Here is a 26,124-nt window from a genome sequence, read left to right on the forward strand (position 1 = left end):
ACAATAGGACACTAGAAACAAAAATATCATGTAATCACATCCTATAGAAGTTGAAGATTGATAATATAATTACACCCTATAGCATAAAAAACTCAATCCAACTGAATAACATTAATAGCCTCGAGTAACATATTTGTATGGTGGAAAAAGGAAATGCAATGAAGTTCAAAAGGAAGAGAAAATCTAAGTATAACAATAATTAAAAGTTTAGATATGACAAAAAGCTATATAAATCTAGACTTAAAAGAATAAAAATAAGAACAAATAAAGGAATAAGAATAAAAGCAAAATCTTGAACACTATGTAAAGCAGTGTTAAAAAACTTTACCCTCTAGGAATAAATTATAACTTTACTTCTATCAATGTGAGTGTTCAAGATATGGGAATAAGTATATAAATTAGGGTCTAAACCCTTTCTTATATACAAGAATGACTAGATATTATAATTAGCATATTATTAATACATAATTTACATATATATTTATATATATGAAATTTTTATTTTATTTTAGTTTATATGTAAATATTTTTCAAGTTACTTTTCTATTGCTATTTTTGAAAAACATTAGAATACTTTAATAAGTTTTTGCTGGTTAAATTCTTTGCATTCAAGTTTTATATCTCTGCCAATTTCCAAGAAGTTTCATATGACAAACTTAGAAGAAACTATTCAGATCTCAATAACTAAAAAGCTACTTTCTGGATGATACCAATGATTTCATTGATAGATTGCACAAGAGCCTGGAAAAGTCGTTTACCGCCACAGCTACAATAGCTATGTTGAATGAGAAGTAAAACAGCATATCTGCTTGCAAGTTTTCTGGCGTGTCCAAAACTTTATTGCCCTCAAAATACTTTCTCTCACATTTTCTCCAACTGAATATAACTCATTCTCAACACAAACTTGAATGAGGTAACATTGGAACTTGTCAAAGAGTGACCTTGAAATTGTTTTCCCCATTGCAAAACCCTAGCCCCTCTCTTCTCTCTCTTTACACCAAAACGGGAATATGCCTCGAGTGGCAGGGCATCAGGGTTTCTCGACGATTGAGCTTGGGGGAGAATGCAAGAGCTGGAGTAGCGGCGGCATCGGATCTGCGACTCGGCTGCGGCCGTGAGTAGCTGCGCAGCTCGAAAATCTCTGGAATTTAGGTCTGTAGGATCTCCTGGTGGATGGATTCAGACGATGACATGCAAGACGCCTACACCTCCGACGGCGACTACTATGGCGATGAGTACAGCGACGCGATGCCCAGCGACGAGGAGGACGATGACTCCGTCTACCCGTTTGATGATAATTCCATGGACGATCTTTCCCCTTCCACTCGGGCGCCTCAGGTATGGCTCGGGAAATCGCGCGCTTTACATTTTGGCTGCCTTGTGCTTTTCCAGAATAATTTCGTGGTGCTGAGTGAAGACGAAATTTGCAAGAGGCAAGAGGAGGCTGTGAAGAGCGTAGCGGGCGTGTTATCGATTTCCAAGGGCGATGCTAGTGTTCTTTTGCGGCACTTCAAGTGGTTCGTGTTGCGAAATCTCGCTCTCTTTGGTTTTTCCTTGATCGTAGTGAGTGAGCTTGAGCTCTTTTCTCTTTCCCAGGTGCATCAGTACTGTAAATGATGAATGGTTTGCCAATGAGCAAGCTGTTCGCAAGACAGTTGGCTTACTGGAGAAATCCGCGGGGAGGAGACCTCCCAAAGAGGTGATCCTTGCAAGTTTGCTTTGTTTTTTCGATGCTTGACGTGGACTCTACTTCCAGATTGTTTGCGGGATCTGCTTCGATGCTTTCGGGGTTGACAAGATGAGAGCAACGGTTTGCGGGCATTACTTTTGTAGTTTATGTTGGACAGGTTGCTAAACGTAGCGGAAACGCTTGGCTTTGCTCACTGATTCGCACCTTTTTTTTCTAATGATCAGGATATGTTCATACTGCGATTTCCGATGGCCCTGGATGTCTGACACTTCGATGTCCTGATCCATCTTGTAACGCTGCTGTCGGGGATGAGCTTGTTATGTCGCTGGTTTGCGAGGAAGACCGTGTCAAGTACAATAGATATTTGTTACGCTCGTTTGTCGAAGACAACCGAAAGGTGTCGCTTTCTGTTGTAGCTGGATTGCTTAACTGACAAACTTGTGCAGGCAAAATGGTGTCCTGCTCCAGGATGTGATTTTGCGCTGGAGTATTTTCCAGGTAGTGGTTCACATGACGTTGTCTGCAAGTGCGGTCATCCATTCTGCTGGAGCGTAAGTATGCGAAAGCTGTTCATGTTTTGGCTTTAACTTTGTGAAGCTGCAGTGTTTGGAGGATGCCCATCGGCCCGTTGATTGCGAAACTGTGACGAAGTGGATACTGAAAAACTGCGCTGAATCCGAGAACATGAATTGGTAGGCTGTTGCTTCCTAGTTGTAACGACTGAATTCATCGTCTTTTCTTGCTGATCAGGATTCTCGCCAATTCCAAACCTTGTCCAAAGTGTAAAAGACCGATCGAAAAATCTCAAGGATGCATGCATATAACGTGTACGCCTCCGTGCAAGTTTGAGTTTTGCTGGTAGGTGATTTTTTTTTCTCGCTGATGTCTGATTGATGTGTGGTAGGCTTTGTCTTGGACCGTGGTCTGAACACGGTGAGCGCACAGGGGGATTTTATGCTTGTAATCGGTATGAAGCTGCTAAGCAGGAAGGAGTGGTACGTATCTAGGTAGTTCTCACTGCCTCAAATTTACAAGTTTTCTTACAGTATGATGAAGCTGAAAGGCGTAGAGAGATGGCTAAGAACATGCTTGAACGTTATACACACTACTACGAAAGATGGGCCACAAACGAGTCATCCAGGCAAAAAGCGCTCTCTGATCTTCAACAGATGCAAGCTTTACATGTTTGTTGCTGTGTTTTGTTTCTTCAGTGCTAATGTTTATCGTGTGATGCTTTCCAGATGGAGAAATTAAGCGACAGACAGTGTCAGCCTGTATCACAGCTAAAGTTTGTGACGGATGCTTGGATGCAGGTAAGCTCTATCCTGTATAGTTGTTCTTTTCTGATAAGTCTTGTGCCGTGTAGATCGTAGAGTGCCGACGGGTTCTAAAATGGACATACGCGTATGGTTATTATCTTCCAGAAAACGAGGATGCGAAGCGGCAGTTTTTTGAGTACGTGCAAGGTATACAACATGGCCTTTTCTCTCGTGCATCGCTGATACCAAAGTGGAAAAATCAGGTGAAGCGGAGGCCGGCCTTGAGCGCCTACACCAATGCGCGGAGAAGGACTTGCAAGTCTTCCTGGGCGAGGATCCTCCGGATGTCCCGTTCAACGAGTTTCGCACCAAACTGGCTGGTCTCACAAGGTAAGGCAAAGTTTCCAAAGTTTTTCTTCCTGGCATTTGCTCATGATCCGCGGCTGCGCGCAGTGTAACGAGGACTTACTTTGAGAACTTGATGCGCGCGCTGGAGACGGGGCTATCGGACGTGGACAACTCGAAAGCGGCGGCCAACAGCAACAAGAACAGCAGCAGCAGCTCCAAGGCGTCGGGAAGCTCCCGGAAGAGCGGCAAGAAAGGCGGGAGCTCCAAGAACAATGGGGGCTCGAGCCGGAGCGCCATTGACGAGAGCGGTGTGTGGTCGTGCGAGCGCTGCACCTTCGGTAATCCATCCAGCGTGCGTTCGTGTCAACTGTGCCACCACAGGCCCTGAGAGAAGGAAGAAAAGTTGTCTTTAAGCAAAGTATATTCTTGGTATTTTAGGGCTCCGTGAAGGGAATCCTGTATATTCCTAACGGTCAGCGAATCTAAGCATATTCGAAGCACAAAACTTCTCGTTTGAGTTTAGAGCAAAAGCTTGCGATTGTTCCTTTACATCGACAGAAGAATAGAGCTCAAGGTTCTGGGCTTCCTCCGATAATGGGAATTGGCATTCCCATCCTGGCGAGAACATTAGAGTTTGTAAGTTTCAAACCAGGCACAAAAAGCAAGAGCATCGACACTCACCCGCTGTGTCTCGAGAAGTAATCGTTGTCGAGAGAGACGGCAAGAGCTAGAACAATCGCTCTCTCGGTCAGTGTCAAAGAGCGAGAAACCGAAAGAGGCTCCACCTGGAAAAAGAAAAATCTCGCGAGCTCGCAAGAGGAAAACGCAAAGATATCCACCTGTGGATCAACGTTTTGAGCTTGCTCGCCGCCCTGCAAAACGTACTGGCCAGCAACTCCAGCTCTGTTTGTACCATCAGCCAGGACTTCGCCAAATCTCACGACATATTGCCCAGCATCTGTGAAGAACTGCATTCCAAGCAGTGAGATACTCGCTGGTCTGGAATTATCACACCATACCTCGTAGCCAAATCCTCTCCAGCTGCGGTCCACGACGGCCAGAGTATCGCCATTCTCGTCACACACAGTGAAAGTCCAGTTCCAAAAGCCCGGATTCTCAACACGTCCAAACTGCGTCTTCCTGCATTCGTGTCGCACTGTCAAGCGACTCCAGAAACTTCGAGTTTCCGTGGTGCTTACCCGAGATAGAGATCATAGATTCGTCTCCAGACATGCCATCTCCTGTGAACCTCACCAACAAGCTGCGAAAGTCGTGTTAAAACATCTCGAGTAGAAAGAGTTTAGTGCAGTACAATGCCATCAACTTCCACAAAGATTGTGCTGTTGATCAACCAGGCTGGTCGTCGAACCTGACAGAAAGCGTCACAAGAGTAGAAGAAAGAAAAGAAACGGTAAGATTTGTAACCTGGAAAACCTGGTTGCCGTAGGCATCTAGAACATTGGCGATGAAAGGCCTCCTCGTTCGCAGTAACTGCGACATCGCTGCAAGTAATCAATAAGCGATAACTGGGAACTTGTTCTAAAGCTTTACCTGGCGCATGATAAAGCTGCTCTCTTCAAGAAGATATCCAACAGCCTAGCCAAACACTCAGTCCAAAACAATGCCATAGACTAGAGAAACTACTTACTGCTTGCGGCTGGCGAGGATCCATGATAACGTATCTGTTTTGCTGCAAAGGAAAAAAGAGAAGATAAAGAAAAATCAAGAGAAAGAGCTACAAAGGAATTACTTGCTCCAGACCGAAGGCAACGTTGGCCCACTCTATGTTCCTGGTGACCATCAAATCGGGCCTCGCTAACACAGGAACAAGCCTGTGCTGTTAAAAGGAAGGGAAAGAAGAAGCAAAGCATGAGTTATAAGAGTTTCCAAAGTGAAAGCTTTACTTCTTGTGGAGAATCTGGCGCCAGAGCTCCAACAAGAGGTTCGCTGGGAGGAGGCTGCTCGGCATTGTAAACCCCTGCTATCATCGATCAAAATAAAGCTCCAAGAGCCAATTCAAAAATTTTTACCAGAGGAAGCAACTGGCTTGGAAAGCTTGAGCCTGAGCTTGCGCTCCTCGTCGCGCCGGCGCTTGTCGAAAAGCATCCGCTCAATCAGCCTTCTCCTGCTCAGAGACTGATCGTCGCCAACGCTCTGACTGCACGCCGGGGAAAGAGAAATCTCCCTCGCGCCGGCGGGATTGCTGCTCCATCTAGCGAAATGCGCGAGCTGATCGTCCTGAGCGCGCACTTGGATCCGCCGAGCCGCTCGTAAGAGGCGCCCAGCCATTTGCAAGGCCAGAACCCTAACTCTAAACCATTTTTGATGTGGTATAATGTAAAAAGTTAAAATTAAACTAATGGCGCCGTTGCCGGGGATCGAACCCGGGTCGTCCGCGTGACAGGCGGAAATACTTACCAGTATACTACAACGACATCACATTGTCTCAACTTTAAACTAAATAAATAGCCTTACCAAAATCTGATTATTTAAAACTATCGCCGTTGCCGGGGATCGAACCCGGGTCGTCCGCGTGACAGGCGGAAATACTTACCACTATACTACAACGACATCTCATTATCTTACTATTAAACGAAAATTAGAGTTTCATTTCACTTATTTAGAATGAAACATTAAAATGATAATAATATGGATCGACAATCATGGGTAAAAGTCATACAAAATTGCAAGACACTTCCAACAGCTTCCAAGATCGATGCAGAGTTGAGACATAAGATTGCTTCTCATGACACTTTCCTCTTTAACAAGCTCATTGAAATGTATGGCAAATGCGGCAATCCAGGCCAGGCCAAGAACATCTTTGACACAATGCCACAACGGGATATATTTTCCTTCCATCTTATGATCTTAGCCTACTCCCACAATGGCCATCTTTGCGAAGCCAAGATCATCTTTGACAATCTCATGCCAAGCCACACCACAGTCTCTTGGAACACAATGCTATCAGCACTTGCCCAAAACGGGCATCTTCACTCTGCCAGAGAGCTCTTTGATCAAATGCTCGAAAGAAACATGATCTCCTGGACCACAATGTTGGCTGCCTTCTCTCACACCGATAACCTTCAAAAAGCCCTGATGATATTCCACGAGATGCCACTGTGGGATCTGGTGGCATATACCACAATGCTGGGTGCTCTCTCCCGTGGTGGCGACGTTGACGCTGCGAAAAGGCTGTTTGATCAGTCCCCGCTGTGGGATCTTGTGTCCTGGACCGCGCTGCTAGCGGTATATGCCCAGAACGGGCATCTGGAAGATGCCAAGTCTGTGTTTGACGAGATGCCAGAGCACGATTTGGTATCTTGGACCTCGATGCTAACAGTATATTCTCGAACCGGACACGTACAAAAATCTCGGGAGACGTTTGATCGCATGCCGGAGAGGAATTTATTCTCGTGGGCCGCAATGGTGGCGGTATATACCCGAGAGGGTGACATGGAATCTGCGGAGAAAACTTTTAGCGAGATGCCACAGTGGAATCTAGTCTGCATGAATGCTATGGTCTCAGGATATTCCCACACCGGGAATTTCTATGCCGCAAGGAGCCTGTTTGAACGTATGCCTCTTGGCAATGTAATTACGTGGAATATTCTCCTGGCAGCGTACGTAGCACGTGAAGACTACGACAAAACGTGTGTCATCTTTAGCCAAATGCCTCAATGTGATTTGTTCTCTTGGAATATGCTCATGACAGCATATGCCCGAAAAGGGTATCTGGAGGAAGCAGGACATATTTACGGCACAATGCCACAAAGGAATCTTGTTTCAATGACCGCCATGCTAACAGCATATTCCCAACATGGGTATCATTTTGAAGCAAAGATGCTGTTTGATGCTGCCCCTCAACAAGATCAGGTCCTTTGGAACTGTATGCTTGCAGCATATACCCAGAACGGGTATATTCCAGATGCCGAGCTTCTATTTTACTCCATGCCACAAAGGGACAATGTGTCCTGGAACGCAATGCTGGCCGTTTATGCCCGACGCGGGCATATATTTCGAGCTACACGGCTGTTTGAGACGATGCTCGAGCAAGACATCACTTCCTGGAGCGCTTTGCAAGCGGCATACGCCCAAAACGGCCACTCTTTCCAAACTTTCGAGACCTTCGACAAGATGGCGATGGTGGAGTCACCCGACGAGATCTGCTTCATCCTCTATCTCGTCGCTTGCAGCCAAGCCGGAGAAACGTTCAGAGGACGGTGTTGTTTCGTGTCGATGGCGATGGATTTCGGCCTCCAGCCCGGAAAGCAGCACTACAGCTGCGTGGTGGACTTGCTTAGCCGAGCAGGATACTTGTCCAGTGCCAAGGAACTCATCCAAACCATGCCTTTCGTTCCGGGAGTGTGGGAGTGGACCTGCTTTCTAGGAGCTTGTCGGAGCTATAGCGATTCCTATCACGGTTCCCAAGCTGCGAGCATTGTTCTCGAGTCGTATCAGCAGCTGGGATCCGGCTATGTGCTGCTTGCCAACACTTACTTCGGATTCCAACCTGAAAGTTCTATACAAACTCCGAAGCTCGAAAGCACAAAGCCTAGAGCATGGGTGGAGTGTAACCCAAACTGTTGAGATCAATGTACTGCGTGGGTTCCTGTCTGTGCCTGTGAGCCTTGACGGCCGCCAGGAATGCCCCTATTGCTAAAACGAGGAGTAGAAACCAGACCTGCGTGACGAGCCTGGTTGGCTTTCGTATCGCCTCCGGACAAGCTTCTGTGCCCCGGAAGAATTTTTGGGACCAGCAGCAACGTTGACTACAGGGTGGAGTCCGTTCTGTAAAACCACGAGTGTAAATCGAAAGAGAAGTGTATGTTTTGCATACCTCCATCATTCCGTGAGAGCTGAATGACAATGTGCTCGTAGAAAACCGAGGCAGGCTGTGATCTTCCCTTGCACAAATTGCATTTGGTGCTGTCCAACGGTCCATGGAAACCGGGAGGTGTCTGCTTCTGAGAAAAGGTGGCACACAGGCTTGTGCCATATTCCAAGGAAAATCTCCTTGGCACTAAAGCCAGAGGTGGTCATGTTGAAGAGATTCTTCCCCAGAAAAAAAAATGCGCTTGGAGTGCGGCTAGAGCGGACGACTCTTTGGTTACGACAGACGCTAGTGAACAAATTAAAACGTGTAAGAACTTACAAGAAGTTCGTCCACAGCGTGATCGAACATTCCCGCACACCGAAATTCCTGTTGTGGCTGTACGTTACGACCAGAAGACAACTCTAGGCTCAGAAAATAATTCTATCGTCACCAAATGGTGTTGTAGTTATCTGTCTGAACAAGTCCACCTAAAGCAGTGTTGGATATGTACCAATCTTACTCACATCTGCTTCCTCAACCGCAGCAGTAACCATTTCGCACTTTGCCACCTCTCGAGAGAAGAATCTAGCTCTCACAAATTCTCTCTGGCAATCGATCACGGGGCTTTGAGATGGCCTACCAGGGCCACAACGGGATGGAATGACTTAAGATAGGTAAATGTTTATGAGGTACAACAAAGGTCTTGTATGTCCCAAAAATATCAAAAAATCTTATTAACATCTTGCAAAGATCTGCTTTCTATTTTCCAGATCCGGATCTGGAAAATGGGAAGCAGATTTTTGCAAGATGCTTCAATAGTTTCCATGATAGTTTGCATATTGCTACCTTCCATTCAGCTCTTGGTTTGACATGATTTATGTGGGATGGGATGTGAAATGAAGGTGATTTTCTTCTAAGTAAAAAGATCACTCTAGCTTACAACTCCTTCAGGAAAATCACCGTCATTCAAGATCCCATCCCAGATCGCAAGGACAAATCCTGGCATCATGTCAGACCAACCTGTTCAATATGCAAACTACTATCATGTGGTTTGTAGCCGATAAAGATTGCTGCGTCGCTGGCTGATCTACTATTTATCTACAAGGAATATAATGTCCCCCTAGGATGCTGATTTTGTCTTCGTTTGTACTGTACATTCTGGCCAGCTGGGTTTATTCTTGCTATTTGGTTCTTGTTTCGCTTTCGTTAGAGCAGTCCGGAAATCAGCAAGAGAAACGTGGGATCCGGCATATCTGAATTGTTCGAATCTTTGCGAGTATATAACCAAGTGCGCTTGCCTCTCCAAAATCATCCTCTATTTCGCTATGGCTCAGTCTATCAAGCTTGCTCCTCTCATTGCGCTGCTCCTTTGCATTGCTGCCACTGCTGAAGTGCTTGACGTTCCAGGCGAGTTTTTCTTTGTCGATGGAGCAGCCCGCCTACCGTCTGAATGCAGGCCCGAGTCGCTGTGCTGCCCAAACAGCAAATTCTGTCCCAAGGGCAAATACTGCACCATTTGCATGCCCAGCAATCCGCCTTTGTGCATGTGCACAGAGGCTCCTCCGAACTGCGGAGTAGGCAGTAGCTGCTGCAGTGACGGGGACTGCCCAAAGGGAAAAGCTTGCAGCGTATGCACTAAATCGATCCCACCTATTTGTCGCTGTGGCCCTGAGCCTAAGATCGTTCTTGTTTCCGAGTGAAACCGGCTACAGCCGAAATATATATCATGTGGCGGTCAACCCTGTTGACTGTGTAATAAGAGATCTTTCATAATGATAATGTGGCTATTTTTAACGTTCTTATGTAATTGTCAGATTGATTTCGAGTTGGAAAGCCTTCTAAATTTAGTTTGGAAAGGATGAAAGTTGATATAGTCAATGACAGTTAATCACAGTAAATAAATGTCTTCAATCTCAAAATGCTTCTAAGACTTCTCCAGGCTCTAACAATAGTTTCAATGTTAAAAGATATCAAAGCTTATAAGCAATTAGAAGAGACACCAATAGATTAAGAGAGTGATGTGGTCTACTACCAATGAAGTGGCATATGACCTTATGTTGCGATTTGTTTGTGATCATATCTTACTTGAATTTGCTCTGGACAACCAATCTCAATGGTTTAGACTCAGTTCTCATTTTTGTACATTTAAGGCCAGTTACCAACATCTTGTATATAAACCTTTTTGAATATTCAATTTATTTACACATTTTAAAAAATTTGCTATGTGTTGCATGCAGCTTTGTGTAATAGTAGTGTTATTCTTATTTATTAATGAAATTTTAAATTATAAACATGTTTTATAAGCACAAAATTAATTTTATTGAATATCAACCATTAGATGGTAGAATAAAGTAGAATAGACTAGAAAGTGCTTAGGAAAGTTTATAATTATAAACATATTCATAAATTATAAATATAAGATTAATCTAATTGTTAGATAGTAAAATATTATAGAATATCCAAGTACATTCTAAGTATATTCACTATAGGTTTGATTAAGCAAACCAAAACCTCATAAACATCCATTACTATTAAAAAGTTTACATAAACATCCAAGATGCATCCAAGAATGCATCTTGGATATTCAATAGAGTAAGATAAACACAAAGAATAAATACATATGCTCTTACGTTAAAATTTTAGAAGTTTAGTTTCAATTAAATTTCCTTTTTTTTAAAAGTGAAAGTAAATGTATACATCAAGCAATTCATGGTTGCTCATATAACAAACTAAAAATCTCTCTTAGCCAAAAATCATATAAAAATTAAACTTATACATACAAAAAATTACATTATATGTATTTGAAAAAGTTGGTATTGAGAATGAAGATGGTCTTTTAACACTTAAGTTTAATACAATTGTTATATAGCTTGAGTAAAAAAGAATACAAAAGGTATATTATATGTGCTAACACATGGCAAATTGTGGAATCTTATTTGTGAATAAAATTACTCTCATTAAGACTTATTTTCTAAATATACACTAATATTTTATTGAATAAAAGTATAAAAAAGACACACATATTTACATTATAGTGCTTCTCAAAAATGGAATGCCACTATTAGTTAATGATTTTTTCCATTTAATACACTAATAACATATGTAAATAATATAAATAATAAATAATAAATTATGTATATGAGGGCCAAGTGTATGGCTACAATGCCATATACTAATATTAATATAGTGGGATTTTGGTAGCTGTCAAATTGATTTTAATCCAGACCACTCGCTTTTGTATATAAGCTAGGGTATTTGGGCTAATTAAGAGGCACATTTTTTGTATTCCCTTTCTATATTCCAAGCACTCACATTGGTGGAGGTGAGGGGCATTTTTCATTGTCCCTGAGGAGTGTTTGGATTTGGGATTTTGATTTAGATCTAACTTTTGCATCGTCTAGATTTAGCTTTTTCCATTTCTTTTCTTTTGTTCTTTCTTTTTAGGATTTTGGTTTAGATCTAACTTTTTGCATTGTCTAGATCTACCATTTCCTTCTAACTTTTTGTTATTTCTCTTCTTTTGCTCTTTCTTTTTCATTCATCTTCATAGCAGATTAGTAATCTCCTCCTTTGACTTTGAAGCAGTAGTTGGTACAATTGCTTGATGCTATGCGCTTGCAATTGAATAACCAAACTCAATTGATGGCGGTGTTCACAACATGTGGGACAACTCCTTCTGCTCTTGGTGCCAATCCTTGCGTTCGGCTGGAGTTTTTTCACAGGAATTCTGGGGATGATGTGTATTATTGGTTCGATCACTACACAGTAATTGCCACATATCATTCTTGGGATGATGTTTGACGTTTGCATGACTTTCCCACGTGTCTCCAAGGGACAACGTTGCTGTGGTACAATGGTTTGAGCATAGCCACTTGTGGGGATTGGAGTGTTCTCCCAGACATCTTCAAACACGCATTTGAACATGCCAACGACTATGATGATGCCTTCCAACAATTACATCATCTTCGCCAAGGGCCATTTAAGTCGGTGATGCAATTTGGCGTTCCTTTCTGAAGTCTTTTGCTTTGTGCGGAGCCAAATATATCAGAGTGGATCAAGTTAAAAATGTTGTGGCCAGCACTTCGTCAAGATCTTGTCGGACTTGTGCATGCACTTGCTCCCACCACCTTTGACAATGCTTTTCACTTGGCACAACATTATGAAACGTTGCCTCTTTCACTTCTCACTGCATGTCTTTCAGCTCCACTTCCTATGGGTGATGGTCTTGTTCTAATGGAAGTTGATGCTGCTGCTGCTCGAGTCCAAGGACAAGGGTGAGGACATGGTCATGGCCGTGATGTTCGCTGCTGGGTGTGCGATGAAGTTGGTCATGCTTATCGGCGTTGTTGGTGTTTTCTAGATTGATGACCTCCATTTCCTGGGTGGAGACCTTGGCGTCAGCAATGTCCCATTGGTGTTATTATAGTGGAAGGTCTGGACATCGAGATGTATGTGGAAAACAAGGAGTCACACGAGTAATGGAGGGACTTTGCACGAATAAGTTAGTGACCCTTTTATCTTTTTTTCGGGAGTATCATCAAGGGGTTCACTCGGCATCGGTTCATCTAGTGTTTACTTTCAAAGCTCGTTTTTATAACAAAAAGTCTCATATTATTCTCTCCATGTTGGTTAATATAGGTTTGAGTTTATCTTCTATTGCTGAACCTGTTATTACACGTTGCCGTCTACACTTGCATCGTGTGGCGGAACCAGTTTTCATTCTTTATGGCAACGGCCATACATATGTATGTGCACGGGATGAGGCGGACCTAGTTGTGCGTGTTGGCGATCTCGAGCTTGAGTTGTAGTCATTGCGGGTGGTGCCGAGTCAAGCTTTTGACCTCATTTTTGGTATAGATTGGTTGCAGTGCAATCATGCTAAATGTGACTTTAAGGCTTCTCCCCCTTGTCTCATACTTCTTTATGTTTCATCCATTCCTCTCACTTTCGTACTTCTTTATTTGTCTTCTTATACCTTTGCATCCATTACTTTTGTTCCCCCACTATTTCCTCCTATGTTTCTGTCTTGTTCTGCTCTTCTCTTTTCCGATCCCTCCGACAATCTTTGTGTTGTAGTAGTTGACTGGCTCGTGAAAGAGTATTCTGATCTCTTTGAATTTGACTTGTCGTTTGGGGCCAAGATTGCCACATGTCATCTGATTCCAACCGGGGATGCTTGTCTAATCAAAGTTCCTTTTCATCGTCAGTCACCCAAGGAGATCAAGATTTTATGTGTAAATGTCAAAGAGATGTTGAAGAAGGGTGTTATTCGGAAGTCACGGAGTCCTTGGGCATGTGAACCTCATTTTGTGATGAAGCCTGATAAGAGTATTCATTTCTACATTGACTATAGTCCATTAAATAAAGTGACAATCCCAAATGTGTACCCTCTTCCTTACACTGCCGATCTCTTGGATCGTCTGGGGTAAAGTCGTTAGTTCACCAAGCTAGATCTTGTTTCTAGATACTAACAAGTACCGATGGCCGAAGAAGATATTCCTAAGACTGCTTTTCGTACACCATTTGGTTTGTACGAGTTCTTGGTGATGCCGTTTGGTTTGAACAATGCTCTAGCAACTTTCCAGCGGATGATGGACAAGGTTCTTTGCGATATGCTAGAGGTGACTACTGACTTCATTAATGATGTTTTGATCCACTCGGAGGGGACGTGGGAGGAGTATGTTCGTGATGTTTGTAAAGTGTTGGATCGGTTACGTGACATTGGTTTAAAGCTGAAGCAGTTAAAGTGTATGTTTGGGTCCAAGTACACAACTTATTTTGGGTACCGTATTTCTCATGAGGGTTTGCAAGTTGATCTTGACAAACTTGTGGTTGTTCTAAAGTTTCTTACTCCGAAGTGTGTGAATGATGTGCAGTACTTCTTAGGCAAGGTGCAGTATCTCGGTTGTTTTGTGGATCATCTTTCTAATCACACTACATCATTACGAGCGTTGCTAAAGTTATCAACATTATCTTTCATTTGGTCCCCGGATTGTGAACGGGCATTCGTGAATTTCAAAGAGCTATTGACGATTCCTCCGGTTTTAGTATATCCTAACTGCACTCGACTTTTTTATTTTGCCCGTGGATGCTTCTAACATTAGTCTTAGAGGTGTGTTAATGCAAGAGAGCTCAAGTGTGCCTGGTCAGCGCCATCCCATTGCGTATATAAGCCGTACATTACAACCAGTAGAGATGAACTACTCCACGGTAGAGAAGGAGTGTTTAATAGTAGTCTAGGGTTTTGAGAAACTTCATGCATATCTACATGGTTCTCAGACATTACTTGAAGGTGACCATGTTGCTATTACTTCATTATTGAAGTGGAAAAACCTGGTTGGTCGTACTGCTCAATGGGCTTTGAAGCTTCAAATATATGATTTTGATGTTATTCATCGGCCAGGGAGTTCTATAGCTAATGCTAATGCCCTTTCTCGAGCTCCTCTTCTTTTTCCACTCTCTTCTCATATTTTTGACGAACTTGTTATTCTGACATTTGTGGATTTTCTAGATGAGGATTTTATGCCGTTAGCGGTTGCTATACTCGACGTTCAGTGTCCACAAGGTGCAAAACAGAATTTACCTTCTCTTGATAAGGTTTGCGAGGCTCAAAAACTTGAGCTATGGATACGAAACCTTCGATATGGGTTTGAGAATCCTGCATCACTTGCTGATGACTTGCCATTCCAGCATTTACATTCTCAGTATCGCTTTGAAGATAGCCTTCTTTATTTTGTGGGGACAGATCCTGATGATCATTTACGACTGGTGGTGCCTTCTGTCTTGATTCCGTGGTTTCTCCATGCCTACCACAATTCTCCTATTCTAGGTGGGCATATGGGACATTGTTGTATAATCGAGAAGTTGTGCAAGTCTTTCTATTTGCCAAAGATGCGATGTGATATTATCCAGTATGTGCGTAGCTGCATTTGGTGCCAAGCTCGTAATACTCCCTTTCATGCTGCAGAAGGACGGTTGGAGTCAATTGCAATTTCCTGTCCGTTTGAGTTGGTGGCATTTGATTTTATATGACCTTTTCTACGATCAACTGTTGACAATGAGTATGTTATTATTACTTTTGACTACTTGACTTGTTGAGTGAAAGTTAATGTTCCTGCTAGTGCCTCTACAACTACTATTGGATACTTCCTCCTCAATCGAGTAGTGTTTTAGCATTTTTATCCAGAGCGGATTCTTTCGGATAATAGTCCCGCATTTATGGCTGGGGCATTTGATAATTCAAAATCATAAGCTATAGTTTTATTATTTCAAATTTTCTAGAGTATATATAGTTCTTATTTTATGCATGCAAACAAGAATGAATTTAAAAATTTTATTAGTATATTAATCTATATTAATAATTAATATATGACTTCACAAAGCAAAATGAATAGAAAATAAAATTTAAAAACATAAAAATAAATTAAATTTTTACTATTTAACTAATTTAATTTAATTATAATGAAAAATTTGTTATTTAAATATTTTCTAATATGGGATAATAATAATTCCTTGTCTATGTAAATGTTTAGGCTGTTGCCCTCTGTATAAGATGTGTATTATTTTTTATGTTAGATGATCATTGGTTTTGATTTGGTGAATTTATTGTAGAATTTTTTTATAATAAATTCTAAAATAAATATCTTAAATCATAGTTTATAATATTATTAGAAAAATATTAAAAATGATCAGAGTCTTTGGATTGGATGATACTATGGATGTTCATAATCAAAATTACCACCATATGCTCTTTCATATTGTAGTGTTCTTTTAGCATCTGTTATAAAATGACACTTGAGATTCATCTTAATGAGACTGCCTCATAAATGTTTATTTTGATAGTTTATAATTTAAAAAACACAAGATTAATCTCAAAAATTAGATGGCAGACCATTAATAAACTAGAATATACTAGGAGGTGTTAGGAAAGTTTATAAATGATATAGTCTAAATGAAAACTGTTTGATGGTAAAATATCTTAGAATATAAAAGTTTATTTTAGGTATTTCTGCTCAGAAACAAAAGATGGCTAATATTGCAAATAGTATTAAAAAATTTGGTGATAAAATTTGTTTATCAAAACATAAGGTGAAAGCATTAAAATTTCTCCATGAAATACAATTATGCTTTAAAATTTCAAAAAAATTTGGAGTTGCATTTTTTTTTTCAAATATATGTCTATATCTTCTGCATGATAGGAAATTTATTTTCTAGCTAAGTAACATACTCAAATAAATTCCTTCTAAGATATTCAGAGGCAACTAGAACTCATTGAAATTACCCAACTCAAAGGTAATAGCAATTCACCTTGTATTTATTGCTTCTTTACCATGATAGTGGTTTTGGCAACACTACTGAGATCATAGTGCAACAGTAGCAGGATGAACTTAATTGCATTGCCCATGACATGAAAGACCTTGGAGATCCCCACATTTGGATAGGCTTGACTAGAAGGACAAGAAAAATCCAATTGCTTTAATGCTTAAACCATTAGCACTAGACCACCAACCATAAGAAAGATAATTATTGATTTGGTTGATGTGAGAAACTCTTTATGACAGCTTAGCTTTAGGATGGATCCATGAATGCTTGGTATATTATAACCACCAATCAGTGTTTAACTCTTTAAATTAAATATGACTTGGCCATCTGTCTTTGCATCTGAGCCTTAATCTAAGAATCTTTGATTCAATCCTAACTAAACTAATTCTTAGCTGGACATTGCTAAATTTATAGCATGCCATAATATCTTGTCATTTATAGAAATTATTTAACACCCCCTTTTTCTTAATTTAAAGAAGCAGGACAATAGTTTTGTAATTCAGCTGTTTAGCAAGTGGCTAACCATCTGCAAAAATATGGAAGTTGGAAGGTCGACAACCAGATGTATTCACATAGCCAATTAAAAAGGAAAGAGGTAGAGTAGAAGAATCCTTTTATCAAATATGATCACTTATTGCAAAATTTTGATTAATTTCTTTTGTGATTTAATTAAATATAATATGTTCAATTAATAAACGGTTGAGAAATAAAAAACAACCTTTTAATGCAAATTAAAACCATTAGAATATTTTAAATTATATTAAAATCCTATTTAATAATAATCAACTCTTTTGAAGGAAGAGATGAGTGACAGGCTTAAGCTGGTGGAAGAAGATTCTTACTGAAACTCAGAGCGAAGAACACTTGGATCACATACACATTATGCCATTCTCACTCAAGGGCCATTTGGAGTTTGTTCGCTACAAGGATTTGCTGCTGGAGCCTCCGGCCGAGAGGAACATGAAGCTCTACCTCGAGTTCTTCCCAAATTTTAACACCGCCCAGCGATGGTACACCATGCCACAGATCCAAAATTCAGCACCGACCTTTGTGGAAACCGTGGCCCAAGCTGATCGCATACTGGCAATCTCCTCCCACGCCCTGGAAGGCATTGTGGTGTGAGCTCTTCAGTTATGTGGAATCAACATCGTTCCACTGGGTTCTCTCCATCTAAACATCTCCACCGGGAACGATCCAGACGATCCAAACTAGGTAATTCCATGGCTGGACAAACAGGAGTCTCGATCGGTTCTCTACATTATTAACCGGACTTGAGGGCGTACCGCGCGGTACCGCCGAATTTCTTCGGCACTAGCTCGAGCTGCTCCGGGCGTACCACCCATAGAAAAGCGATGTTCTTAGTAGATTCCAGAGCCAGCTGCTGGGACTGGAGCGATGGTTCCAAAACGCAGGTGGCATGGTATACCGCGGGCTGCTAACCGACTGGACACACCCTCGGGCACCGTGCCGTGCGGCATTGTGGATGGAATTCGATCTTGGAGAGCGTCAGTGTTGGTGTTCCTGTGATGTCGATGCCGCGAATCCGTGCTTGACGAGGATCTTGGACGGGATTTCGGTAAGATTGGGTAAACACCGAGCAAGGCCAATTTGGAGGCTGCGATCGAGGAGCTCATGTTTAAAAGGTGTGATGAGCTTGGAAAGAAAGCCAGCGATCTTGGAGAACTCATGGAAGAAGGAGGATCTTCTCGATCCGGCATCGATTAGTCAAAGGTACGCTAGTTCAAAGTGTAATCCAGTGACCTTCGTCAGCTTCCTGTGCTCTCGTGCAGCCATGGGGCTATAGAGATGTTCGCGTCGATGCAAGGGGATCACGGCGTGGATCCAATCGCGGAGCACTACGGCTGCGTGGTGCGGTGTGGGCATCTGCTGAGGCGCTCGTGATTGCCATGGAGCCCAGTGTAACGAGCTTGGTCAATGCGTGCACACTCCACTTGGATCCAGCGCAAGTCACCTAAAGTGTGTCATAGGATAAGGGGGCGATGGCTGTAGCAGCCCGAATATCGCATGGAAGAGTTCGATCGTGTCGCCCGGCAGCCCGGGATCTGCTGGCGCAAGATCATAGTCAGCGTTCTTTTAATTAGAGCTCCAAGTGCTCCAAAGATCATCCACACAGGTAACCTTAGCAAGGCGGCAGCTTTGGATGGATCAGGTGATCCTAAGGCATGGCTGAGTTCGTGGCGAGCATGACGACGTTCAAGAAGAGGGTGAACTCGAGCTTCAAGCCCAGGACGAGGCCACCTCGAGCTCGATCACTCGAGAGCCATTCAGTAAATGGATTGCTCCGAGACGCTCGAGTGCGAACTTAAGGAGCTGGAGAGGCGATCTCGAGGACATGAGTAGCGAGGTCCTAGGTAGAGTGAGGTGCCTGGGAGTGCCGATTCTCGGTTACCGAGGCGGCGTCTCGAGCTCGAGAGAACAAGTTGAGGAACTGGAGATCCATACGAGGGAGGAACTCTAACTCAGCACCACCATGACGACCTTGTAGCAATTTGGCACTCAAGAGGAGGAGAAAGCAATTTGGTGCTGCATCGACCTGACAACTATCACATATGGCATGAGAGATTCTTCGCCAGACAACGTTTGCGCTATAAACTGGTCCTCTCCAGACGTTTGAGAGCGTACATCTGCCTGTTTTGTGATTGCCTCACAAACCCCTCACAAATCAATCGGCACGGAAAACCAAGCCCAGCGGCTTTGAAAATCCTAGGAACTGATGCTAGGAGTGCGGCTGGAGCGGACAACTCTTTGGTTACGTCAGTAGCCACAAAAGGCTGCCAAGCAAACCATCGTGAAAAAATTAAAATGGTGCAGCTGAAATAGCCTAGACAAACAAAAGCACTCTAGACTAGCGTCACCAAATGGTGTTGTAGTTATCATTCTGAACAAGTTCACCTAACTAGACCTAGCCATCAACTGCAGCAGTGACCATTTCTCACTTTACACGTGAGTCATACGTCGAAGCATCTTGCAAAAATCTTGCTTTCGAGATCCGGATCTGGAAAATGGGAAGCAGATATTTGCAAGATGCATTTATAGTTTGTATATGGAACCGGTGCTGCCTTCTATTCAGCTTTGGTTTGACATGATTTGTCCTTAAATGAAGGTGATTTTCCTGAAGGAGCTGTGAGCTAGAGTGATTTTCATATTGTGACAACAATGCTCTAATGCACACCCAGAAGATCACTCTAGCTCACAATGACTCCTTCAAGAAAATCACCTTCATCGCACGGACAAATCATGGCATCATGTCAAGCTGGATTGAAGGTATCACTTGTTTAATATGCAAACTATCATGCAGCTTGTGTTTGTAGCCGATAAAGACTGCTGCGTCGCTACTATTTATCTACATGGACTCATGTATATGTCATAGGATGGTGATTTTCCAGCTGGTTGAATTATTGCTATTTGGTTCTTGTTTCGCTTTCGTTGGACCAGTCCGGAAATCAGCAAGAGAAACGTGGGATCCGAATTGTTCGAATCTTTGGGAGTATATAACCAAGTGCGCTTGCCTCTCCAAACTCATCCTCTATTTCGCTATGGCTCAGTCTATCAAGTTTGCTCCTCTCATTGCGCTGCTCCTTTGCATTGCTGTCACTGCTGAAGTGCTTGATCTTCCAGGCGAGTTTTTCTTTGTCGATGGAGCAGCCAGCCGACCGTCTGCATGCAGGCCCAACTCGCAGTGCTGCCCAAACAGCAAATTCTGTCCCAAGGGCAAATTCTGCACCATTTGCACGAAGAGCTATCCGCCTTCGTGCTTTTGCACGAAGGCCCCTCCAAACTGCGGAGTAGGCAGTAGCTGCTGCAGTGACGGGGACTGCCCAAAGGGAAAAGAATGCAGCGTATGCACTAAATCGTTCCCACCTATTTGTCGCTGTGGCACTAAGCCTAAGCTCGTTCTTGTTTCCGAGTGAAGCAGGCTATCGAGTGTGTGCTGGTCAACCCTGTTGACTGTGTAATAAAAGATCTTCCATAATGATAATGTGTGGCTATGTTTATAGTTGTCAATAGAGCAAATTATAGATTTTGAGCTTTGGATAGATTGTTTTCTGCTAGTTTTCTATCTGTCTACCTTTGGAACGGATGGAACAAAGGGTTGAGCTCTTAAAGTTAACACAGTCAATCATTGTCAATAAATGGCTTGAAAGTTGGACTACTATTCTAGGAAACACTCTTCAAAATGCTTCCAAGACTTCCCTGGTTGGAGACCAGATCATTCCACCTGTTGATCCATGTTTCTTTTCAATCGCACTTTGTTTGCTCATATCTTATATCTTACTTGTATATGGATGCTCTCAACAAACAATCTCAATGGTTTAAATAAGTATATATAGCTGGACTGGCTAAAAAAGAATAGTCATTTAGACAACCACCATTAATGCAATCATACTTCAAACACCTAGATATCATTCTTAGCTCATGGTCCCACACTTTTCATGCAGACTTGGCAGGCATGCAGAGAGTTGAGGTGGCACGCATGCAAATATATCCAAATATATGTATAGGGTAGCTATCTAGCTCTCTTGTGTAATACACGTCATGTCTGCACGTTTACGCTGACCTGGCATGCATGCAGAGATGTTGAGTTGGCACATACGTATTCACCTTCTAAATACCAATTATGCACCATGCATTCATATATAAAGCTCTTTCTCTCTCTTGTTCTTCCCTTCTGCAGTTATTAGCCAGATTTTATAGGAAAATTTATTTCTTCAAAACTTTATAAACGTCCATTGTATATCTTTAACTTTAATGGCTTTCAAAAAGTGTTTTACTTTTTATAGGAGGGTGATTTTTATTGAACTTTTCAATAGAATGAAATCATAATGAAAGGTAATGTTATAAGTTTTGAATCATAAAATTATAGAGATAAACAGTTAAATATAATGTAGTTAAAGTGTTTGTTATATCTATTGCTTGATTGTATTTTATATTCTGAAATTTAATAGACTGTCAAAATGATAGGTAGATTTCAAACAAACCTTTCAAAAGAAAAAAAAGAAGATTACCTTTCAAAGTTGAGACATTGTATTATTAGAAATTTTATATGTAAATTAAATTCATGTTCAATAAAATAAAAGATCAACGAGATGCTCATAAAATTTTAAAAGTTAAGTTTTGATTAAAATTTATTAACTTTGAAATTATTAAGAAGAACTACATCTAAATTGATAAATAATTATAAAAGTAATTGTGCATTAATTTCTTAAACCTACAGTGACATCCTCTGGAATGAAAATATAAGAGATGTATTTCTCAAAGCTGGGTGTGTTATTTGATAATAGGATGTGGTTAATCCTTTAACTGAATAAATTAGTAAATAAGTTGAAATTAAAAAATCCTAACTAAAGTAGAGGAATTTTCACCTAGTTTCTCCAATGCTAATAATATTATTCACTATGGAATCTTTTCGTACAACTGGTCTGTGAAGCAGTCTCCAAAGGCGTAGCTGCCACTGAGTTCTCGCAATTTAGCGCTGCTCGCAGGCCTCTCTAAACTCAAAATGAGGGAGATCACAACCCATGAGCAAGAGCACTAAATGGCCAACCTGATGGATATTTGATGTAATCAGCATTGTCATGCCTACTTGGAGAGAAATTCAGTAGATCATAGTTCCCAGCAATCTCCTGACGCTTTGCATTGCTGTGATGCTTCTCTGCGGCAAAAACAGGACACCTTCTTGTTAGCAAAAGAGCGAGAAAACGAGGAGAGAACTCGAGATACCTGATCGTCTCATGTCAGGAGTGAGAGGACGATGGGCTGTAGCTTCGTTCTTCTCGGTGGTGCTGCTGTTGTCATCGTTGCTCATCATCTTGTCAGTGCCGTCGTTGTTCTCCTTGTTGTTGGAGCCACGGTTGTAAAAGTCATGCGTCCCGCTCATCTCCTTTACTTTAGCCTCGCGTAAGTGCTTATCTGCATACACGTCTGTAAGTAACTGATAAGAGCGAGCCGACAAAACGGAGAACTTAACCGAAAAAATCTTTTTTCCACCTGGGATCTTGTTTAAACCTTCAGGGGTCGCGTTCTCGTCGTGTTGAACAGGATTGCTTCCCCTCAGCTGCTTAATCCTAGCAACAACATCTGCAGCATCACCAGAGTGAGTACCAAGCGAGAAACCCATGCGCCCCAAAGAAGAATCCATCCAGCTGTGTATGTATGCACAAAGAGGCTGGAGTTAACACAATGGGATTCAAATAATGCCCCTGCAGGCCAAACGCGTGAGTGATTCCTCTCAAAAGGCGAAGGACACAAGTAAAAAGAAGATAAAAACCGAAAAAAAACCCCGCAGCTAACCGAGTACAATGGTGCTTGGTCCACCTGGTGGCTTCCTGATACGGTTGCTGACACTCTGCTGCGATGGCGGAGGCTTCTCCTCGGAGAAAATGTCACTCCCGATCATTTCTCTTCGCTTAGCGTCGCTGAGAGACTTCTCCACAGGAGTTCCATAGCCACCTTTCTTGAAGATGTCGTTTCCAGTCATCTCTGCTGCCTTTTGGTTGTGTGTCCGCTGGCCTTGGGAAGAGTACTGCATCCCCCAACACCCCAACACAGGTAAAGAATAAACTGGCAAGCTTCATGGTTCTCGTTAGTTCTTCGCATTTTTTTAAAGAGCTTCGAGCGCGGCATACCTCGGATGTTGGTGGTCCAAAGATATTGCTTCCGCACATTTCTTTCGCCTTGGCATTAGACATTGGACGTCGAGGTTGCTCCTCAAATGTCTCCTGGGTTCCACTGAGCTCGCGTTGCTTAGCCACCTCTGCGTGGCTGCTAGCTTTCTTTTGGAAGCTGTTGTCACCTTCTCCAAAAGAAATTTGGCTCCCTCCACTCGGCTGAGAAAGAAAGAGAAGTTACGTCAAACTTTGGCTTACCAGAATGATCTAAATGATGCAGCTAATGCTTCACAAAAACTCCAAGTTCCTGAAAGAAAAAACAAATGGCAAGAGCGGCAACTCAGTCAGCACAATCGTAAAAATGTAAGATATTCCAATGCTTTAGCTAGAACAATCGAGGACAAAAAAAACTCACATGTTTCAACGACTAATCGACGGAGTGATCCGAAATGCGCGAGAGAATGCTTTGTCTTGCGAGAGCTACAAACTGGAATTTCAAGCAAGAATGCGGCATCCCACCTGGAGAATCCGGATGGCCGAGCGCGAAACGGGCGGATCCGTGCAGCTCTGGTCATTAGCCGCCGCGAATCCCTTGCTATCGTTGGTCGCCGAAAAGCGCACGGGCGTGGCTCGGTCCGACGACGCGTCCGCGCCATCCGACCAGCTTAGGAGATCAGACTTGCCCTGGCTGCCGCGCTTCTCGATCGCAGACATCGCTCACCGGAGGCTGGAAGATCACATCCCCAAAACCCTTGCCGGGCGCGAAGAAAGACCAGCAAAGAAATGAGAGGGGGCAAAACCTAATGCCCAAAGCTTTCAAACCAACTGCATGCGCGCAAAGGGATATTCTCGGCCGGATCAGCATATTCTCTAGAATAATCATTCCGTACGAGAGTTCTATACACGAGGTTTTACTTCTCAAGCGTAGCACCTGTTTCCATTGCTCGATTTAGTCTTCAGCCCGGGAACTTCTCCATCGTCCTCCACGGGGACCTTGGCAAACAAAAGAAAAATAAGATCTTGCGTAAGTTTCCAGTGTTTTCTGTCCGAGATCCAGAGGGAAAAAAAATTCATCGACGAGAAAACGATCTTCTATAACGAAATCTGGATGATGTAGAGCACTAGAAAACACAAGAATCTAGAAAGAAAAGGAGAAGTTTAGAGAGAACCTTGTAATCCGGGCCTATAACTCTGTGATGCGATGTTTCGGCGACAGAACCCGTGGAAAGATTGTGAAGCCGCGGGTATGGGATCTTGTAGTGCCAAGCGATCTCATACCGGGTCTCCCCTTCAAATATCTGCAAGAGACAAATATTTCATGGCCGAATGGATCAGAGCAAACTGGGGAACACAAACACCTTCTCGTTGATCAGCTTGGAATCAGACAAATGCTGGTTCTTCCGGAAGAGCTGCACGGCCTCGTCCTGGAGAGAAAGATAAGGAGAGAGAGAGAGAGAGAGAATTTGAGCGAGAAGAAAGAACACCACAATCTCCTACCTTGATGTATTGCTTCTCGTTCTCCGGACCAGGCCATGTCCGAGACGATCGCAGTAACGATCGGTAGAGCGCCAGCGCCCTCGCCCTCGTTCCCATTTCCACACAGAAGAAATTAGGGCTTTACATTATCCAGATTCGCTGCTAGTGTAAGAATATTCTCCGGTCAATCCGGAGTAAGTAATCCTCGGCTTGCTTGAGAGCTCCGAGTGAGACTTGGTGTGATCGCCATCGATGTGATTATCTTGCCAACACTATGGAGTGATCGACGACTTCACAACCAGCTCAAGTCTAGAGGTGAGAGCAAAAAGAACTCCAGTGAAAGTACCTCTTCTGGATCAACTTAGAAACCAGGATGGGAATGCGAATTCCCACAAAGTCGAGCGAGCTTGTCACTTCCTCCACACGGCCAACACATCGTCAGTCCGGAACCGCTGAGTGCACGTCGATTCCTCCAGTGGAGTAGTGATGCCAGCCTCAAACGCCAGGAGCCCAGTATACGCGATCATGGCTCCATTGTCTATGCAGTATCTGTCGTCCGTCGCGAAGAGCTTGCCTCCCCTCTCGTCGCACATCACCTGCATCATGGCTTGCAGCCTCTGGTTGCATCCAACGCCGCCGACGATGAGGACGTCTCGCTTGTCACAGTGAGCCATTGCTCGTTCCGTGATCTCCACCAGCATCGCGAACACAGTCTCCTGCTTGGTCTTTCCGAGATGAGAAAACAGTACGAGGAAAAAAGAGATTTTTACCTGCAGTGAGAAGCACAAATCAGCTGGAGTGCACTCCTTGGCTGCCAGCTTCTCGGTCGCAACGCTCTCAATGTAGCTCAAAATGCCACTGAAAGAAACGTCCATTCCTTTCACCACGTAAGGCAGCTCAATGTACTCGCTCCCCTTCTTCGCGAGCTATTACGTTGAAGAAACCATCCATGAGAAGAACAAGGAAAAGAAAAAGCTCCAAGAGCTACCTGTTCGATGTTATAACCCGGAGCTGGATCGTTGGAGATGTTGAGAACTCTGGCAAATCGATCCAGGCAATTCCCCACAGCGATATCAATCGTCTCTCCAAAAATCCTGTAGCGCCCTTCGCTGTAAGCTATCACCTGCGTGTTCCCACCACTGACATAGAGCACCACTGGATCGCTGGCGCCAGTTACAACTCTCCCCATCTCAATGTGAGCCACGCAGTGATTGACAGCCACGATGGGCTTCTTCCACAGCAGCGATAGAACCCTAATCACCACTGCCACTGTCTGGAGCGGCGCTCCCATCCCAGGCCCCTTAGTGTAGCACAGGCAATCGATGTCGCCCGGGGCGAGCCCGGCCTCGTCCAGCGCCGCCTTGATCAGGGGCAAGATCTGCTGCTGGTGATGGATTGCCGTCTCGCGCGGCAGGAATCCCTCACCTGGTGGAGTGATGTAGGTGCGCCGCGGATTGGCGAGGATTGTCCCATCGCTCTTGGCAATGCCGACGCCGATCTTGTTCGCGGAGCCCTCTATCCCCAGCGCTATCTTCATCTCTTGGGGTTTAGGGCTTTAGGGGATCCAAAAGCCCTAATCGGAATCTT

General features: G+C 43.2%; 9 protein-coding genes and 2 non-coding genes across 13 annotated transcripts; 5 read left to right on the plus strand and 6 right to left on the minus strand.

Moving 5' to 3' along the window:
• The first annotated feature begins 961 nt into the window (after positions 1 to 961).
• LOC9661048 (probable E3 ubiquitin-protein ligase ARI8) lies at positions 962 to 3,729 on the plus strand. Of its 2 annotated transcripts, XM_024687715.1 has the most exons (14): positions 963 to 1,338; positions 1,393 to 1,517; positions 1,597 to 1,699; positions 1,757 to 1,847; positions 1,915 to 2,087; positions 2,137 to 2,241; positions 2,294 to 2,382; positions 2,441 to 2,548; positions 2,595 to 2,685; positions 2,737 to 2,874; positions 2,932 to 3,003; positions 3,057 to 3,156; positions 3,213 to 3,339; positions 3,403 to 3,729. In XM_024687715.1, exons 1-14 carry the CDS (start codon positions 1,174 to 1,176, stop codon positions 3,683 to 3,685), a joined length of 1,770 nt encoding a protein of 589 aa, XP_024543483.1. In that variant the 5' UTR covers positions 963 to 1,173; the 3' UTR covers positions 3,686 to 3,729. The 2 variants fall into 2 exon arrangements, with proteins under 2 accessions (XP_024543482.1, XP_024543483.1); XM_024687714.1 differs by having other exon boundaries at positions 962 to 1,517.
• A 59-nt stretch (positions 3,730 to 3,788) lies between these two features.
• LOC9661049 (altered inheritance rate of mitochondria protein 25) lies at positions 3,789 to 5,589 on the minus strand. The gene is made up of 12 exons (XM_024687716.1): positions 5,328 to 5,589; positions 5,202 to 5,275; positions 5,048 to 5,134; positions 4,946 to 4,987; positions 4,849 to 4,893; positions 4,723 to 4,788; positions 4,610 to 4,666; positions 4,497 to 4,558; positions 4,317 to 4,437; positions 4,137 to 4,265; positions 3,979 to 4,082; positions 3,789 to 3,912 (listed from the first exon to the last, which is right to left on the minus strand). Exons 1-12 carry the CDS (start codon positions 5,584 to 5,586, stop codon positions 3,867 to 3,869), a joined length of 1,092 nt encoding a protein of 363 aa, XP_024543484.1. The 5' UTR covers positions 5,587 to 5,589; the 3' UTR covers positions 3,789 to 3,866.
• A 71-nt stretch (positions 5,590 to 5,660) lies between these two features.
• Positions 5,661 to 5,732, minus strand: TRNAD-GUC. The gene has a single exon. It is a non-coding gene; the product is annotated as a tRNA-Asp (tRNA).
• A 64-nt stretch (positions 5,733 to 5,796) lies between these two features.
• TRNAD-GUC lies at positions 5,797 to 5,868 on the minus strand. The gene has a single exon. It is a non-coding gene; the product is annotated as a tRNA-Asp (tRNA).
• A 78-nt stretch (positions 5,869 to 5,946) lies between these two features.
• On the plus strand, positions 5,947 to 7,884 carry LOC112350767 (pentatricopeptide repeat-containing protein At4g02750-like). The gene has a single exon (XM_024687564.1). The coding sequence runs from the start codon at positions 5,947 to 5,949 to the stop codon at positions 7,882 to 7,884; it is 1,938 nt and encodes a 645-aa protein (XP_024543332.1).
• Positions 7,885 to 9,408: 1,524 nt separating this feature from the next.
• Positions 9,409 to 9,910, plus strand: LOC9661487. Its single transcript, XM_002982433.2, has one exon. It carries the CDS (start codon positions 9,436 to 9,438, stop codon positions 9,808 to 9,810), a length of 375 nt encoding a protein of 124 aa, XP_002982479.1. The 5' UTR covers positions 9,409 to 9,435; the 3' UTR covers positions 9,811 to 9,910.
• A 7,339-nt stretch (positions 9,911 to 17,249) lies between these two features.
• LOC9661050 lies at positions 17,250 to 19,354 on the plus strand. The gene is made up of 2 exons (XM_024687705.1): positions 17,250 to 18,163; positions 18,223 to 19,354. Exons 1-2 carry the CDS (start codon positions 17,850 to 17,852, stop codon positions 18,332 to 18,334), a joined length of 426 nt encoding a protein of 141 aa, XP_024543473.1. The 5' UTR covers positions 17,250 to 17,849; the 3' UTR covers positions 18,335 to 19,354.
• A 611-nt stretch (positions 19,355 to 19,965) lies between these two features.
• Positions 19,966 to 20,458, plus strand: LOC112350835. The gene has a single exon (XM_024687774.1). The coding sequence runs from the start codon at positions 19,990 to 19,992 to the stop codon at positions 20,362 to 20,364; it is 375 nt and encodes a 124-aa protein (XP_024543542.1). The 5' UTR covers positions 19,966 to 19,989; the 3' UTR covers positions 20,365 to 20,458.
• Positions 20,459 to 21,826: 1,368 nt separating this feature from the next.
• On the minus strand, positions 21,827 to 22,453 carry LOC9661051. The gene is made up of 4 exons (XM_024687727.1): positions 22,422 to 22,453; positions 22,175 to 22,363; positions 21,999 to 22,106; positions 21,827 to 21,942 (listed from the first exon to the last, which is right to left on the minus strand). Exons 2-4 carry the CDS (start codon positions 22,329 to 22,331, stop codon positions 21,848 to 21,850), a joined length of 360 nt encoding a protein of 119 aa, XP_024543495.1. The 5' UTR covers positions 22,332 to 22,363; positions 22,422 to 22,453; the 3' UTR covers positions 21,827 to 21,847.
• LOC112350822 lies at positions 22,353 to 23,540 on the minus strand. 2 transcript variants are annotated; one of them, XM_024687729.1, is made up of 3 exons: positions 23,477 to 23,540; positions 23,080 to 23,280; positions 22,353 to 22,976 (listed from the first exon to the last, which is right to left on the minus strand). In XM_024687729.1, the coding sequence occupies exons 2-3, from the start codon at positions 23,140 to 23,142 to the stop codon at positions 22,740 to 22,742; spliced, it is 300 nt and encodes a 99-aa protein (XP_024543497.1). In that variant the 5' UTR covers positions 23,143 to 23,280; positions 23,477 to 23,540; the 3' UTR covers positions 22,353 to 22,739. The 2 variants fall into 2 exon arrangements, with proteins under 2 accessions (XP_024543497.1, XP_024543496.1); XM_024687728.1 differs by lacking the exon at positions 23,477 to 23,540 and having other exon boundaries at positions 22,353 to 23,022; positions 23,080 to 23,312.
• A 372-nt stretch (positions 23,541 to 23,912) lies between these two features.
• Positions 23,913 to 26,088, minus strand: LOC9661488 (probable tRNA N6-adenosine threonylcarbamoyltransferase). The gene is made up of 6 exons (XM_024687765.1): positions 25,526 to 26,088; positions 25,308 to 25,463; positions 24,559 to 25,253; positions 24,420 to 24,485; positions 24,231 to 24,359; positions 23,913 to 24,054 (listed from the first exon to the last, which is right to left on the minus strand). Exons 1-3 carry the CDS (start codon positions 26,072 to 26,074, stop codon positions 24,948 to 24,950), a joined length of 1,011 nt encoding a protein of 336 aa, XP_024543533.1. The 5' UTR covers positions 26,075 to 26,088; the 3' UTR covers positions 23,913 to 24,054; positions 24,231 to 24,359; positions 24,420 to 24,485; positions 24,559 to 24,947.
• Between the last annotated feature and the right edge of the window lie 36 nt (positions 26,089 to 26,124).

The sequence above is a fragment of the Selaginella moellendorffii genome, unplaced genomic scaffold, assembly GCF_000143415.4.
Source record: "Selaginella moellendorffii unplaced genomic scaffold, v1.0 SELMOscaffold_54, whole genome shotgun sequence".
NCBI lineage: Eukaryota > Viridiplantae > Streptophyta > Lycopodiopsida > Selaginellales > Selaginellaceae > Selaginella > Selaginella moellendorffii.

Excerpts from the sequence above, each read along its gene's own strand:
- LOC9661051 (XM_024687727.1), bottom strand. The coding sequence starts at position 22,331 with ATGAGCGGGACGCATGACTTTTACAACCGTGGCTCCAACAACAAGGAG. Across the intron at positions 22,107-22,174 it reads TCCTGACATGAGACGATCAG|AGAAGCATCACAGCAATGCA; the intron begins GTATCTCGAGTT and ends TTTTTGCCGCAG. Across the intron at positions 21,943-21,998 it reads TTACATCAAATATCCATCAG|AGAGGCCTGCGAGCAGCGCT; the intron begins GTTGGCCATTTA and ends TTTTGAGTTTAG.
- LOC112350822 (XM_024687728.1), bottom strand. The coding sequence starts at position 23,135 with ATGCCAAGGCGAAAGAAATGTGCGGAAGCAATATCTTTGGACCACCAA. Across the intron at positions 23,023-23,079 it reads TTGGACCACCAACATCCGAG|CTTGCCAGTTTATTCTTTAC; the intron begins GTATGCCGCGCT and ends AGAACCATGAAG.
- LOC9661487 (XM_002982433.2), top strand. The coding sequence starts at position 9,436 with ATGGCTCAGTCTATCAAGCTTGCTCCTCTCATTGCGCTGCTCCTTTGC.
- LOC9661050 (XM_024687705.1), top strand. The coding sequence starts at position 17,850 with ATGGTATACCGCGGGCTGCTAACCGACTGGACACACCCTCGGGCACCG. Across the intron at positions 18,164-18,222 it reads CCGGCATCGATTAGTCAAAG|CCATGGGGCTATAGAGATGT; the intron begins GTACGCTAGTTC and ends GCTCTCGTGCAG.
- LOC9661048 (XM_024687714.1), top strand. The coding sequence starts at position 1,174 with ATGGATTCAGACGATGACATGCAAGACGCCTACACCTCCGACGGCGAC. Across the intron at positions 2,242-2,293 it reads GTCATCCATTCTGCTGGAGC|TGTTTGGAGGATGCCCATCG; the intron begins GTAAGTATGCGA and ends GTGAAGCTGCAG. Across the intron at positions 2,875-2,931 it reads AACAGATGCAAGCTTTACAT|ATGGAGAAATTAAGCGACAG; the intron begins GTTTGTTGCTGT and ends GATGCTTTCCAG.
- LOC112350767 (XM_024687564.1), top strand. The coding sequence starts at position 5,947 with ATGGATCGACAATCATGGGTAAAAGTCATACAAAATTGCAAGACACTT.
- LOC112350835 (XM_024687774.1), top strand. The coding sequence starts at position 19,990 with ATGGCTCAGTCTATCAAGTTTGCTCCTCTCATTGCGCTGCTCCTTTGC.
- LOC9661488 (XM_024687765.1), bottom strand. The coding sequence starts at position 26,074 with ATGAAGATAGCGCTGGGGATAGAGGGCTCCGCGAACAAGATCGGCGTC. Across the intron at positions 25,464-25,525 it reads CGGGTTATAACATCGAACAG|CTCGCGAAGAAGGGGAGCGA; the intron begins GTAGCTCTTGGA and ends TCAACGTAATAG. Across the intron at positions 25,254-25,307 it reads ATTTGTGCTTCTCACTGCAG|GAGACTGTGTTCGCGATGCT; the intron begins GTAAAAATCTCT and ends AAGACCAAGCAG.
- LOC9661049 (XM_024687716.1), bottom strand. The coding sequence starts at position 5,586 with ATGGCTGGGCGCCTCTTACGAGCGGCTCGGCGGATCCAAGTGCGCGCT. Across the intron at positions 5,135-5,201 it reads CGCCAGATTCTCCACAAGAA|CACAGGCTTGTTCCTGTGTT; the intron begins GTAAAGCTTTCA and ends TCCTTTTAACAG. Across the intron at positions 4,789-4,848 it reads GCAGCTTTATCATGCGCCAG|TTACTGCGAACGAGGAGGCC; the intron begins GTAAAGCTTTAG and ends GCGATGTCGCAG.